This window comes from Watersipora subatra, chromosome 2 (assembly GCF_963576615.1).
Source record: "Watersipora subatra chromosome 2, tzWatSuba1.1, whole genome shotgun sequence".
Classification (NCBI taxonomy): domain Eukaryota; kingdom Metazoa; phylum Bryozoa; class Gymnolaemata; order Cheilostomatida; family Watersiporidae; genus Watersipora; species Watersipora subatra.
The window spans coordinates 14,192,678-14,209,088 of NC_088709.1; the positions used below are offsets into that span (position 1 = coordinate 14,192,678).

General features: G+C 36.0%; 1 protein-coding gene across 1 annotated transcript in view; it reads left to right on the forward strand.

Annotated features, from left to right (window-relative positions):
* The first annotated feature begins 2,205 nt into the window (after nucleotides 1-2,205).
* LOC137387979 (uncharacterized) overlaps nucleotides 2,206-16,411 on the forward strand; it is a 30,343-nt gene continuing 16,137 nt past the window's right edge. The window contains exons 1-8 of the mRNA XM_068074495.1: nucleotides 2,206-2,646; nucleotides 5,986-6,133; nucleotides 6,243-6,685; nucleotides 7,196-7,273; nucleotides 9,655-9,840; nucleotides 12,495-12,669; nucleotides 14,754-14,864; nucleotides 16,092-16,334. Of these exons, the coding sequence (XP_067930596.1) occupies nucleotides 2,364-2,646; nucleotides 5,986-6,133; nucleotides 6,243-6,685; nucleotides 7,196-7,273; nucleotides 9,655-9,840; nucleotides 12,495-12,669; nucleotides 14,754-14,864; nucleotides 16,092-16,334 (1,667 nt within the window). The 5' untranslated portion in view covers nucleotides 2,206-2,363. The remainder of the gene's footprint in view (nucleotides 2,647-5,985; nucleotides 6,134-6,242; nucleotides 6,686-7,195; nucleotides 7,274-9,654; nucleotides 9,841-12,494; nucleotides 12,670-14,753; nucleotides 14,865-16,091; nucleotides 16,335-16,411) is intronic.

The window sequence follows — 16,411 nt, forward strand, 5'->3', positions numbered from 1 at the left end:
TAAATATATATATTATATATTTATAAATATATATATATATATTTATAAATATATATATATATATATTTTATATATATATTTTATATATATATACAGTACTACTAAGTTCTATCAATCCACGCATCCCATATGCTTGTTTACACATCGCTTCAATATGCATATCTCTGGTAATATCCCTGATATGAAATAATATTAACACCTAAATATTTTATTGCTTCCACATAGCTTAAAGGTTGACTGCGCAGAAAGTAATTGTTAAGCATATTTTGTCCAGGCACTAAGCTATAACATGTGCTTTTACAGGATAGAACTGCATCTTACAATTATTTGCTGATGTATCAACTCTATTAAGGCCATCTAAAGTTCTTACAAAGTCTAGAACTAAACAAGTGTGTTATAAGCTCTGTATTCAACTGACAAAATGACAAAAAAAAGATAAAACCAGCTAACAGGTCAGTATGCTCAAAAAGCAAAACTGAGAGCCCAAGTTCGTTTTACTACAATAAGTACAATTTGAAAGCGATTGAGATAGCAAACGAAAGCTTCTAAATTTCCCCGCCTGTTGACTAGCAGTACTTGACGAATCGTAATACGTATACAACAATATTCATGCGCTTTCGTTTCGATAAATAGATCCCGTAAACTCGCGCAAAAATTGACCCAACAGTGCCGACTTGTCCTTCACCTTCATTGAATTAGCAAAAGGCAGGGAAAAAGAAAATCCCGTAGACATAAAGGGTACGTCAACTTTCGAGCATGCACAGCGAAGAATGTCGTGCATCAGTTGTCTTCAAATCTAGATAAAATAAAGAGATAGTAGGCAAGCAAAATGGTAAAATAAACAATATATGAGTGTCCTGCACAAATAATTAACGCCAACAAATCCTTACGTTTGTGCATGCTGCGTCTTCGACAGAGTTTTGGCTGATCGATAAGCGAACGTCTTGGTCTTGGTCAATCGAACCCTAAGACCTCGATCCCCGAGGAAAAAAGGGCCATCATGTACATATCTAGATTTAGTTCAAATGTTTTCAATAAAAGTCAAGTAATATTCGAAGTAAAAACGTGACTATAAAAAGTGCGTTAAAAATTTCCTCGTAGGTCGCGAGAAGTTCTCGGTAAAAAACTGTTATGATAAAATGTTTTGCTGGCTGGAACAGCCCTAGGTACGTCATTGGATACCGATCTGGTATGATGTGAGTGTGTGTCATTGTGTATATTGTTAAAATTATTGACTAAAGACTCATGCACACCGCTGGAGAGAATTTTTATAAGTAAAACCATTCGAGCCGACTTCCGTCTGTTCTTAAGCAATTCCAACCCTAATTTGTCTCTGGCCATAGTTACGCTTTCCACCCCTTTAAGATCCGCAATAAAACGCACAGCGCGCCTCTGGACATTTTCCAGTTGTGTTTCATGTTTTATGAGGTATGGATCCCATACCTCACAAGCGAATTCCAAAACGGGCCTGCACAGACTAAGATATGCAATTTTTTTGACGTTTCTGGGTGCTCCGTGTAATACTCTCCTCAACATCCCTAACCTTTGATATGCTCTAGAGGTAATGTCATCTATGTGTATGTCCCATTTAAAGTCATTAGAGACATTCACTCCCAAGTATTTAAAAGATTCCACAATCTCCAAGTGTACGCCATAAAGGGTATACGATAAATTAACTTGGTTGATTGGTGGCTTCCAGCCAAACAAAACTACCTGGCATTTTTTAACATTAAACTCCATTTTCCATGTGTTAGCCCATCGCTCAAGAGATAAAAGATCTTGCTGAAATAAAAGCGTATCACTAGGCGTTGTAATTGGACAGTATAAGAGAGCATCATCAGCAAAAAGGCTTATAGAAGAATGTTGAAGAGAACTTCCAATATCATTAACATAAACTAAAAACAGTGAGGGGCCCAAAACAGAACCCTGGGGGACTCCGGATGTAACTGCCAAAAAGCTTGAGTTACCTCCTTGGATAACCACTCTCTGAAATCGATCAAACAAAAAATTTTCTATCCATTTGATTATTGACTTGTCAATTGTAGTACGAAGCAATTTGTCAATTAACAGACCATGGGAGACTTTATCAAAAGCCTTGGAAAAATCCAAGACTGCTGCATGTACTGATGTTTCATTACATGATAATGTCGCCACTTGTCTTCGTAAAATCTTTTTAGCTTAAATATAGATTGATGCAGGTAACAGTTGGCAACTTTGCGAAACACACTGATCGGGTATTTTTATACTGAGTCTTTAACCTGTGGTGCTTCGACCTGGAACGCTGCAGAAAGCTCAGAATTATTTTTCGGCTAGTTGTACAATTTTGTAATTGAGATAAACGGCGACCTGTTGCTTTGTTTGGAATGAGTTTTTCAGTAAGTGAAGAAAACTGGGACGATACGCCATCAGCAGTGCCAGAGACTTCTTTTGTTCCAAATGGAAACCATGATAGCTTTCAAAAACAAGACCATTATACTAAAGATAGCTATGACTCGTCAAGAAGCGGCCGCGGTCGAGGCTTTCGAAACCGAAAAGATTTTCAAACTACTAAAAGTCATAGGGACGCATCAAACGACTACACGGAGCAGGATGAAGATAATTTGACGACGTTAACCATTCCTAAAAGTATGATTGGGAGGCTTATAGGTGAGTACATTAGCTTGCCTGATGCTACACATTTTAAGGTAAACACGATACCTTGTGATCATTTGTAAGCTATATTAACTACAATTCTATAATAACAGATGAAGTACCTGGTGACTGGAACGGGGCTAATAGTGTACCAGTTTTACAAAATTCAAGTTAAAGTCCCTGGACCACCCGTAGGTGGAAGTGGAGACCATCAGACTCGTATCAACTAAAATATTCGCATATCTCTGGTTGTTTTTGGTATAAAGCTCTTGGCTGACCCTGACATTTTGCGCGAATGCCAGACGCTCATCATTAGAACACTGCTCAATAAAATCATTTAGTTTTTAGAAAGAGGTGTTTTCAGACTGCATTATGTCATGAAAGGTCTTGACCCTCTGAATTTTCCTACGATTCTGTAATAAATCAAGTCTCAACAATTCCTTCTCTTGGGTAACACCCTCCCTCTCTTTCAGACAATTGACAAAACGATCAGCCTTGTTATGTATCATTTCAATCATTGAATAAGAGATTTCAGGCTGGGGTCCCAAACCTCTGACGCAAATTCCACTTTTGGTCGACAAAAAGTTTTATATGCCAGCATCTTTATTTCAGGTGGTGCTGTTGTAAAATTACGTCTGAGCATGTCCATAACCTGCATCGCTTCTGAGTGTTTTTTTTTATAGATGTGCTCACTACAGTTAAAATCACTAGTTGTGAAAACTCCTAAATACTTGATACTATTAAGACAATTTGAAACCACATTGTTTATTTTATATTGTACGCTATGAAAATCAACAATTTTTAAAGTTCCCAAAATTGTAACTGAACAGGTTAAGGGTGATAAATCTTTGCCGCCAAATTACCGACCAATATCTTTGACAACTATCCTTTTAAAGACCACTGAGCTCATTTCTCCACCTGATATTCACGAGTACCTTGACAGAGAGCAACTGCTTAATTGCTGTCGGTATAGATTTAGGACTCATAAAATGTGTGAGTTGCAGCTGTTGTCTATGGTCTCGGAGTATATTAATAATTTTGATGATAGGATTCAAACTGATATGGTTGTATTAGACTTTGCCAAATCCTTTAATATAATCTCCCATAAAAAACTGGCCTATGAGTTTTCTAGGTGTGGGATCTGTCTACATCTGGTAGAATGGATTTCTAATTGGCTCAGAGGGTGATCACATTTCATGTGTTAATGGTGGCACTTCAGCTTTACATAGGGTAACATCAAGAGTCTCTCAGGGTTTAGTGCTGGGGCCGCTTTTGTACCTTTTTTACATAAATGACATGTTAGATGTAGTGCAAAACTCAAGGTTGAAGTTTTTTGCTAATTACTCGTTGTTGCTCCATTCTCTTGAGAGCCCAAAGACAGAAGTCTTGACAGTGTTGCTATGCAACAAGACTTACACAATCTAGTAAAATGGGCCGATGATTGGCAAATGTGTTCCAACATCAGCAAATGTGAAACTATGTAAATTATTAGATCAGAATGCCTGAAACAACATTACAACTACCATATGCAGGGCACCCAATTATTCTCTGAATGTTACAATCGGTATTAGACTGTTGTTTAATGAGCATATAGATAATATAGCAAAGAAAGCAAATGGAATATCGCATATATGCTAAAGAGATCATTGAGAAGATCTAAGCCTTTGACCGAGAAAATTGCTTTTTTCACCATTTGTATACCCACTTTGGAATACTGTATTGTTTGGTCCCTTTACCTCATTAAAAATATCAAAAAAACTAGAAAGTATAAATCGAAATGCTTTTCTCTGCAGGTACACAAATAATCTCTCAAAATACTTGGAGATTAGTGACAACATGTCCCATTGGTGCTGGCCTTTTTCTTTTCTTGGTCATCAGCAGTCTTCCATCGATCGATGGAAGGCTGCTGATGTCGACATTTTAAATAAATTAATTGATGGAAGGATGTTATCCACAAAATTAAAAGCATCACATAATACACGATTTGGTGCCACAAGGGAACATACAACAAGATATGTTAACAATAATTTTTTTTTTTATTCAACATTAAACAACTTTACGTAATCTTGACCCAAGTGATCTCTTTATATATTTTTTCTTTTGTAAAGTTTCAGTGAAATTTTTGCACTTCACTATAATGCATCTTAGATGCGAATGTGATTATTTCGTATAGATACAGATTCCTATTCATAAAGATAGTCTTTAGTGATACAAAGCGTACGCATTTTAAGCTTAAAATAATTTTGTTTTGCAATTGAGAAATTATACATTTCATATTATCAATACATTGTGGTCGGGTTTTGATTTTTAAGTTTTAGTGTAGACCGAAACATTTAGTAAATAAGTATGGTATTTTTAATATGTGGCCACCATTGAATCATCATCACCAGTGGAGTTTAATTCCTTTGTATCCAACACATATGTCTGAATTTTGACCAAAAGTAGTCCTGCTGTTTTTATGTCTGTTCAAGACATTCATTTGATAAGTTTTCTAGACTACCTATATGTTCAAGGCTGTTTGGTGAGTTTCCTTGAAACAAGCCATTTTGAGACAAGCTGGTCATTTAGCCAATCCTTTAGATGAATGCTATTAGAAGAGTTAACAGTGTTAACTTTCAAGTTGTTTGTACAAGGTCAAAATCTGGTAATTTTAATTCAAATATCAATAATTATCTGCAATATATTTAAAAGCGACTTTATATGGCCTCCAAGTCACCTTAAATTAAAACAACACATCAGCCTGTTTTATTTTATAGTATTCTGGCTCAGTATATTTGAGACCAAGTACGGTTTAAATTAGAAGGCCAAGGTTTGCTTAACACGGGCTTATCTTAGATGAGAATACTGTACATGCTTGTCTTGATATTGGGAATACCCAGTTATCCTAGAGCAAGGGCTACAAACAATACTCGTATATATATTGCAATATATATACAATATACATATATATATGTATACATGTATATATATATATCGTATATATATACAATAACTCGTATATATATTGCTTTTTTCCGCGTCTCGACTGCTCTGACTGCACAGAATATTCATTGATGATGTTGAGCTAACCTTCATCTGGATATTGCATAACATATGTTTTGGAAGTTGATTACTTGTAAGCAGAGGTTTGAAAATTAACTTCAATAACTTATTATTATATGTCCAATTTTCAGTGGATAGCATGCGTGATTAGTTTTCATCCCCAAAAAATGAATGCTAGAATATACTATAAAGGTATATATATAGTACAACCTTCACTGACTGGCTCCATGCATTTTAAGTCATCACTGCTGATAATGGTAAAATATACGGCTTTGGAATTACAATACCAGATGAAGCTGAATGGTTTGTTAGGCAGAGGGGGAAGCAGAAAGCGGGAGATGGAGGAGGACTCAGGCGCTAGCATACATATACAGGACACGGACGGAGAGGGACTAGTGAAGATCAGAGGCAGCGATGAAGCCAAAGATAAAGCCAAGAATCTCATAAATGATATCATTAGGTAACCACGGGTTGGTGTCTATTTTCTATTTAGTTGTTGTTGATTCATTAGCCTTCTAACTCACAGGTCGCTGTGGTCAAGTAGCAACTCTGGTGTCTGTCCATTGCAGCGATGATAGAGGAAGTCATGGCCGCGGAAGATCAAATAGGGGACGAGGTGATGGAAGAAGCTTTGGTGGAGACTTTGGATCCAGTAACTCTTTTAGTTCTAATGGAAGCTTTGGCGGTAGAGGGCGAGGATTCAGTGGAGGTGGAGAAGGGTCTGGCGGAGGAGGATTTGGTAATAGTGGAGGAGGTTTTGGAGGTAGCGGAGGAGGTTTTGGAGGTAGCGGAGGAAGTTTTGGTGGTAGCGGAGGAGGATTTGGTGGTAGCGGAGGAGAATTTGGTGGTAGCGGAGGAGGATTTGGTGGTAGCCGAGGAGGATTTGGTGGTAGCGGAGGAGGATTTGGTGGTAGCGGAGGAGGATTTGGTAGTAGCGGAGGATTTGGAGGACAGTCGGACTCTGTGAAGCCAATTGTTTTTACATCTACAGGAAATTTAGATACCCCTCAAGGTAGATGGTTATTACAACAATTGCTACTAAAACTGCCTGTTCATTGAATGTTTAAATGTACATTTTACTTGAAAACTGTACTGATCATATTTTAGAGTAATAGTGCATAGCATTTTAGAATTAATAACACTATATGAATTAGAATTAATAACACTATATGAATTAGAATTAATAACACTATATGAATTAGAATTAATAACACTATATGAATTAGAATTAGTAACACTATTATTTTATAGCCAACATCAAATCCCAAACTTGTCTCATGTGTTTTCATCAACCAGCCTGACAGACTCAAACATCGCATTTGTAAGACCTGTAGTTCGAGTCTTGTTTAAGGTATTATAATAAGCTAGGCATGATTTGTCCTTTCTAGACACTTATCAAAGATCTACTATTAGAGATCTGATCCATATGGGTTCTGTGTAATTTAACTTTTCTATGGTAGCAGCTCACAGGTTCAGCACTTATATCTTCACATCAAACTCTTGCTTTGCATTCATTTATTAGAACCACTGAATGTGCCGAGGATCGACTGGGATGCTGTAAATGCTGCTTATGTTAGTGATTACGCGGCCCAATGGAAAGGTAACTGCTATACCTTCTGCTAAAGCTTTGACTACACACTGATTCAATGCTTAGCTGATTTGTAACGTAGGCATGTGCTCTGGCTCAACACATCAGTGATTTGCAACATCGGATAATAGCAAATTCTGTCAAACCTCTATTTAAACGCCACCCTTTAATTGAATGCCACCTCTATTTGCCCACCACTTTGACATTTTTTGATTTGTACAAACCCATTATAGAAAGTGATCAGTAGAAAAGTGTTCACAAAGTAGTACTAATAATGACTCGGTTATATCAATCACAATTAATTTTTTTTCATTTTTGCTGGTGTGGTTGCCATCGGTTTAGTGATGGTGTACCTGAGAAGATCGCTCGTTACAATCGCCAGAACTATACTCAGATTCAAAGTCACCAAGGTCTAAATCTTATCCATTGTTTTCAGATTTGTCCATAGTGTGGTTTACAAACTGACCTGAAGACTAAAGCATTTTGATGAATTATGAGAATACACTTCAAGAACACTGTAGAACGCAATAGCAGCCATTGTTATGGCGTGTTTGACTTTAAAACACTAAAAATGTCTTTAAAAATTAAAATCGTTATGTATGTTTTCAAACTCCAAATCTTCTTGGTTTTTAATTTAAAACTGAAAGCGAGACCATCGAAATACTTACATACGAAATACCACACTAATATTTTACAGTCAAAGTAGTTCCTTGGTCTGGTACTTCGACGTATTTGGAAAACAGTATAGAAAAAATGCTCAGGTCGACAGTATTCATGTTGATTCGCCTGAATGAGAGTTTAAAATGTAGGCGACATTAGTATTGCTTCTCTTGTAAAGATGTCCAATTGATCTTCTCAAAAATCAGACGATCTAGTCAAAAAATACAGTGCTACCCTTTATTTGAACGCCACCTCTAATCAAATGTCACAATAGGACAAGGGTTGAAACATAGAGCGTCGTGGTGTTCAAATAGTGGTTTGAGGGTAGATTGACTGGGTCAGATAAAGGAATTCTGACATCTGCTTGGATTTTCCATTATCACTAGTGAAGCGTGGTCAGCATATCAATTATATAATTATGAGTCATCAATAATTTGTGATGACTTATTCGTTAATGTTAATTAATAGGTATGAATAACAGGAGAGGTTTTCCAATATTAGAATAGCTATATTTGTGTGTAGATAGTTGTGTGGTGTCCTGTTGTCATAATTGGAAAGCGATTATCAAATAAAATAGAAAATAATTATTTAAAGTAGAATCGGAATTCTGTTCATTTGGGAATCGTCATCTCTTTTGACTAGTCAGATGTTCAGCAGTCTGTACGGTGCCAACTTAGAATAACACGTTCATTTCACACATTGTGTCACACATCTGTTGGCCATGTATTGGCTATGTTTGTTACGTACAAGCTTGGCTACTTGTTTGTAGCCATGACTCAACTCCAACAAGTTACCAGGTGTCGCAACTCTTCTAGCTATGGCTCTAACTTTCATCCTGTTGATGAAATTTTTCACCCGCGAACTCTGGTGGTTCCACTATATTGATTTGTAGGATGCTGCTGCAACAGTCTAGACCTTGAGTCGTTCCAATTTTAACTTCTCTCAACATCATTTCCTGTATCTAAGTGTATATATTGACGTATTGTACTACATACTATTATTTTCTACTTAATGAGGGTGCTACAATACTAGTAGCTTCTCATTCAGGGCGAAATGATTCGCAAGCCAAGAGCATTTGCATCAGTTTCATGTATGGGCGCAGTTTGTGAGTACATGTGCTTGTGTGTGCACATACTCGCATGCGAGTATGTTCACACATCTGTGTTTACGTGTGCATGCTTGTGTGTGTTACTCATCAAGGACTGAGCACTGGATTTTTGTTACATTAGCTAATTTTGCTTTGATATTAATTACTGGCTTTACACTTCCGGAAAGTAACAGCTTATTTCATAGGAACTGATCAACCCAAAAATACTTTTCGTGCCTGCTACGATTATTTTTGACTGATTTGTGAACACTTTTAAGCTGGGCCTCACAGTTATAAACGCTCAACTGTGGTGGGAGTTGTTTACACATCTGTTTATGAGTTGTGTACACCTCTGTTTGGGAGTTGTGTACACATCTGTTTGGATGTTGTGTACGCATCTGTATATGAATTGTGTACACATTTGTTTATGAGTTGTGTGCACATCTGTTTATGAGTTGTGTGCACATCTGTTTGGGAGTTGTGTGCACATCTGTTTGGGTGTTGTGTACACATCTGTTTGGGTGTTGCGTACACATTTGTTTGGCTGTTGTGTACACATTTGTTTGAGAGTCCTGTGATCCTTTTTTGTGTATGAGATGGTTAGGCAACTCATTATATATCTAACCTCTTCATTTTTATGTCTTAGACTGCCCAAAACTTATCAAGGAATTCTACATTGAACACCCAGATGTGGCGGCTATGTCACCAGGTGATGCGCAGAAAGTGAGGAAGGATAACGGTATTATGACAGTGGAGGACATGAAGGAGGGAGAGGATAAAAGGCCCATTCCTAACCCATGCTTTACCTTTGAGCATGCATATGAACATTATCGTAAGTAAGGATGAGATAACTCTTCGCAATGAGAAATAAGATTGAATCGGCAATATAAAATCAGATTGAAACAGTTGCTGGATAATTAACTTAGGTAATAACGTCTCTTATAAGGGCTGGTTTAACCTTCCATCATTGAGATCAGTGAGGACATCATTGATCATAAGACATCATTGACATTTTAGGATCTGTTCTTTCGGAAAATAGATGTCAAAAGACCTGTAAGATCTCTCATTCTTTAATTTGAATTATCGTAAAACCTTTATTTGAACGCCACGACGCTCTATTTGCCAACTCTTCCTCTGTTAGAGGTGACGTTCAAGTAAAGGGTGGCCTTGTATTTTTCAAACACCTCATCAGAATTTTTGAAAGATAAATTTAATTCTTCCACGGGCGAAGTGAAGTCGCTTAAATTTAGCACTCTCCTTGGGACAAAGTGACATTAACCATTTTGGATACAAGAAATTTGCCGACTTACCTCCCACTTGTTGTAGATCTTCAAATAAATGTGCACGGGGAAGCTGATACACTTATCTACCAGTTGATATCTATTACTTATGATTAACCTATGACGATCTTATAGCCTGCGTTGCAATTTGTTAGACTTTCAATTTTTTATTTCATTCTTAATTTGAAGGCATATTTCTATTTTATAACTTTATTTAACAAAGTAGTATAAAAGGTTGCATTCATTGATATGTTTGCTACAGTTTGCAGCCAAAACTGGTTTTTTATGTACAATAGAAGAGGAGTTATGAGCGTCAATCTATTGTAAGCCGAGTTTATATAACTGCAAGGATGTTATCAAATAATATGCTATAAGCCTGCAAGTTTATGAGTTACATAATAATAATCTATCAAATGCTACAAATACGTATTCAAGGACACGTGACATAAACAAACCTTATTTGTAATACATTCAGAAACAAAAATTAACATTTTTAAAACAAGAATATTAGCATTGTTTTTTCAGCCAGTTGTGTTCTGATTGTTGCTTTCTTTAAAACCATTTCATATTCTTCTGGCTGTTCAATACTTTTCACAGGGTTTTCTGACCTCAACTCCTTTTTTGGACAGCGGGTCGATATTAGCATCCAAATAATTTTTTAGCCAAGCAAAACTTTTACGTTATACAATTAACACTTCTCGGATGAATTTATAAAAACCGCGTGTAATCAAATTAGCCTGAAAAATTTATCCTTAATTAGGTAGTAACACAGATTCCATCATAAATGCGCAAAACTTCACATACATCAAAGTATCAAAACCGTACAAAGGAACTACTAGTAGCCTGATACAAATTATTTCTATGGTGTTGTATTCAAAGTTTTGACAAAAAATTGTAAAGATTTGGATTAGGAAAACGGACTTCGATACAAACAGAAACAACGAAAGAATCAATTGTTATTGGTGTAACTGAGTCATTATTAGTACGGTTTTGTGGACACTTTTTTTCTGATCACTTGCTATTATGGGTTCGTAAAGATCATGAATGTCAAATAGTGGCGGTCAAATATAAATGGTGTTCTAATACAGGGTTCACGGTATCTTGTGTTGCAAATAGAGTAAGTCTGTGTTATTGTTTATCATATCACAAAGTTGTTGAGCCAACCTTATAACAGCTGTAAAAGTACTCTTTCAGTAAACGAGGATGTGCCTGTCAAAGTTTGTCATTCTCAAAACATGAATCCAGTTGTGCCAAATACCACATTCTATTTATCACCAGGTGATATTTTCAACTTTTCCAAAGTTGTTTTCATTTTAGATGGTCAGACGTTTTGTGATTGCTGAAAGATATCCATTAAGGACACTTGTTGCACCTGAAAGTACATCATTTTATAGTTACATCGGGCTCAAATCCTGTAGCTTACATTGATAAATGTGGGAAAATTTTAGAAATGTTTACGACAACAGATTGACGAGCAGTTGATGGTGGGAGGCATCACTTCAGAGACATCGCTGATTAGTAGATTCAGATTTAGATCACCCGACACGGGTTTTTAACTAGCTGTAGTAAAATATCCATAGGAAGTCATGTTCTGTTCGTGTTCAAAAACTGAATGGTCAAGAAAAAGAGGTAAAAATTTTCCAGAAATACACGAGTCTTTTTCATAACTTCTTTACTAGAGATGGGGAGCTATACTAGTGTCCACCAACTACAGTAGGTTGTTTCCATCCTTGGAAAATTGAAATTGCCAGATAAAGTGTATTTGATTAATAGCGGATTTAATATGCTAGTTCTCTCCGTCTCCTCGTTGTTGCTTTCTGCTCTTTTCAGTCTGCAGCCATTCGATATTTCATAGGATGTTCTTACGAGTGTTGTTCATTACGCAGCATACAACATTCCAGTGTACAACACCGAATTCTTATTGTACGTTTCATTACAAATACCGAATGTAAAACACCTCTTTTCCTAGTAGTTCTTATAGCTGCACACTAATCAGTAGTTTTTTCTTGAAATGCACTAATTAACTAATTTTTCACACATTGTATTCGTTTTAAAATATAATACTAACCTCTGTTCAACCTTACATAATTCAATAGACTCGGTTTTTTCATATGGCTATAGTCTACTCAGATCTGTTAATCACCAATCAATTTGAAATTGCTCTTAACGTCTCACAGAAACTATAGTTGTCTTATCTGGCTTCTAGCTCTCATCTTGAAAGAAATATACAAGCAGAAGTTCACCAAACCATCTCCCATACAAGTGCAGATGTGGCCTGTGCTCCTTCAGGGCATGGACTGCATAGGAATAGCTCAGACGGGCACAGGCAAGACTCTGGGTTTCCTGTTGCCTGCATTCATTCACATAGACAACCAGCCTCTGTGAGTAGCCTCTAAATTTGGTCATTTAATGAATAAATGAGAGCTATCACTCCTTCCATCTTATCATGGTATTTGCCTGTTTGTTTATCTATATATAAATCTCGGTGTTTGTGTGTCCAGCTATATCTAGCAAAGGAAAAACCACTTCGCACTGGATTTGAAGCGCGAAGTGGTTTGAACTGGATTTGAAGTGGTTTCACTGGATTTGAACTCAGAACATCTGCATCTGCAGACCAACGATCTATCCACAACACTAACCTGTTCTTATCATTATTATACATCTTATCTATCCTTAATTAAAATTTATTGGCTCGGCATTGTTTTCCCCGCATTGTATTGGTTCGGCATATCAGAGTTGTATTACCACTTTTTCTTCTAGCTGCGATTGCAGAATACAAGCCAACTATGTACTTTTCATCATTAATTAATATTACCTTTTGCCGTTGTTTTTTTTTCGAACACTTTTTCAAAGCTTTTTATTCATTACCTTTTTTTAATTTGTCATTTTCAAATGTACCATTTCAGCTTACGCGCCTTTAATTTCTGGTTCTACTAGTAACTTTTTCTAAGGTCAATTTCTAAAGACTGTAAAAACTTTTCTCATGCACAGGATGTATGTATATCGTGTTATCTCGAATAAGAATTGTCTCTACATTCTTTCTGTTCAGACAGACAAGGTACCCTCATGCGCTTCACTGCTTCAGTCATGTATTTAATCCTGGTATCTCATTATTACGTTCGCAACCAGCGCAGTTGTATTCAAAAATTTGATGAACAGCTTCAGCTGCGACAGAAATCTTTTTTATACACGCACTTCTATGTACGCATTGTTATTATTAATTCAACATATTCATGTTTTTCATTTTGTTTTCTCAGTTTATTAAATGTACAAGTATTAAGTCTTTTTTATTGTAATCATTGTAGTAGAACAGACTTTATCTAGCCATTACTTGCTAGTTTACATTTAGACATGTTTATAGTTGTTTACTTTTTTATAAATTTATTTGAACTGCACAAAACTCTTTTCTCATGATGTGAAGTTGAAAAGTTAGAATGGTAAATATTATATATGTTAAATTAAATTATTGTATTATATATTAACGCTATACGTTAAATTAAAATAGATTTTCTGGGCACAAACCTATTGTATTACCTTTATTAATGTCGGGCATTCAGTTAGTATAAAATAAGTTTGCATTTTTAAGCAGGGATTAATTTACTTTTTTGTCACACCATCTATTTAAAACTAAACTTCTAAACTTCTTAAACATCTAAAATTAAACTTGATTTATTAAGTTTTTTGTTAATTGGTGTATTTTAGATTTGTAGCAAAACATATAATGGAAGTTGGTTAAACTTGCATTAGATCATTTATGAGAAGCTGATTTGATTAAAATCAGCATATATAAGTGAAAGCATTTGGATTTATATCAGAGTATGTAGTTAAAATTCTTCTGTTTGTTAGCAAAAAGGTTTTTTTTTGTTCCTACCTAAAACCCAATTGTGGAATGTAAAGTGCTAAACTATATTTTATGTTTTAACTGTGTATGCATATAGCTAAAGGATTTCTTAGCCACTATAGACGTTTGAGCTCAAAATGCCCAATCATCAAACCCAGGTATTAAACCAAAAGCCTTACTACTAGATTTGTAAATTAGTTTTTGTCACTTTGTGATATCTAATCTAATTTAATCTATTATTATCTTCTCTTTTTTGCGTTTTTAATATTTTATTATCCAAACAATTATTGATGTTTTAACATTTATGAAAGAAATCTCCACTGATATGTGTTGTCTCTCTCATTTGGATTTGTCTGCTTTCTTTACCTTGAGCAAGCAACCCCTTGTTTTAGTCTCAATTATCATATACTGCTTTGTTTTTTTTTAAAAGATTTTAGCAGCTGGTTTGCCAGACTGATTATCTTAGCAACTACACTATTGCCATGTAATTCTGATGTTTGAGAGCTCTCTGGTTTACAAATGTTGAAAATACTGTACTTTGAATATTTGAACTAAACAGCATTTCGTTACATGGGGAGTGAAATAAATATTTTTAAAATAATAATTTATGGAGTTTTCTTAAAGGTCACTTGAGGAGCGTGGAGGAGCAAATGTCCTTATTCTTTCCCCTACCAGAGAGCTTGCTCAACAGATACACGAAGAAGTTCAGAAGTACAACTACAAAGGTATTAAAAGGTTAGTCAAGAGCTTTTCTGACTGGTTTGCGCAAAAACTGGTAACCTATGACTTATTTGCCAAATTGAATAAGTTGATAACATAATTGAATCAAACTCGAATAGCTAAAAGTGGTAAGTAAGCTCAAGGAAGTGTACCGAGTTGAGTATGGTTTCCTCTGCTATTTTATCTAGGATGTCTTGCTCTAGGGATTTCAGTAGTATTTATGAAACTGTTCAAAGGGGCTTGTTATTAGTTACGTGTAGTACTTGTTAGTAGTTACATGTAGTACTTGGTAGTAGTTACATGTAGTACTTGGTAGTAGTTACATGTAGTACTTGGTAGTAGTTACATGTAGTAGTTGTTAGTAGTTACATGTAGTAGTTGTTAGTAGTTACATGTAGTACTTGGTAGTAGTTACATGTAGTACTTGGTAGTAGTTACATGTAGTACTTCATAGTAGTTACTTGTAGTAGTTACATGTAGTATTTGGCTGTCTCCTTTGATATTTTATGTGATTTTCTGATAAAAGGCTTCTGAAAGAAAACTGGCTATTTATTATACAGTAATCTCTTGCTACTTAACAATTCAACTTTTGCGGCTTTAGTACTTCATGGGGTAAAAAATATTCATCGAAATATTAAAAAAAAACAAATAAAACCATACTAAAATACATAACTTTCATAACATGTGATAATCTTTCTCATGTGAGAAATCCCTCCGCAAGCATTGTGAGTAGCAGTAGTAGTAGCAGTTGTCAGTAGTAGTGGCAGTAGTCATATCATAGCAGTAGTCGTGGTAGTAGTAGTAGCAGTAGCAGTAGTCATATCATAGCAGTAGTCGTGGCTCACTGCTCTCCTGGAACATTTTATGAAGTGTTAAAGTGCAAAGTGCTTATGATTTTCACTTTTCACCAGGCCGCTCGTCTCGATTGACCATGAAAACAAGGGGGGCTACTACAATTAATAATACTAACAATCAATATACGATTGAGCGCGTTCACCGCAAAGCTTCTTCTGTCATTATTAAAAAAAGTAACTGTCTATAGAGTTATATTTCCACTCGCCTGACAATTTGTACAGGTGGTCGTGGTCTAGCACTCTGGATGGCTCATCAACTGTGCACTGCTCAATTACAGGCTTTGCATTTATGTGTACTCTTTTGTTAGAGCTAAATGCTTACACTCTATTGTTAGAGTTGGCTGCTCATTCTATTGTTGGAACTAAACTATTTACCCACTGATTGCAGCTGCTGTGTATATGGAGGGGGGAGCAGGAGAGAGCAAGTTACTACAGTAGAGCGGGGTGTACAGATAATTATCGCTACTCCTGGTCGACTAAATGACCTTATCATGGCTGATGTAGTAAATGTCCTCAGCATAACCTACCTTGTCCTTGATGAAGCTGATAGAATGCTTGACATGGGCTTTGAACCGCAGATAATGAAGATTCTCTTAGATATCCGTCCAGATCGACAGACAGTGATGACCAGGTAGATGTTTTTCCGCTTGTCATCTCATTTTCAGTGCATCACTGTTGGCTTCAGTTTGGCTCTAGTGAAGGCATGAC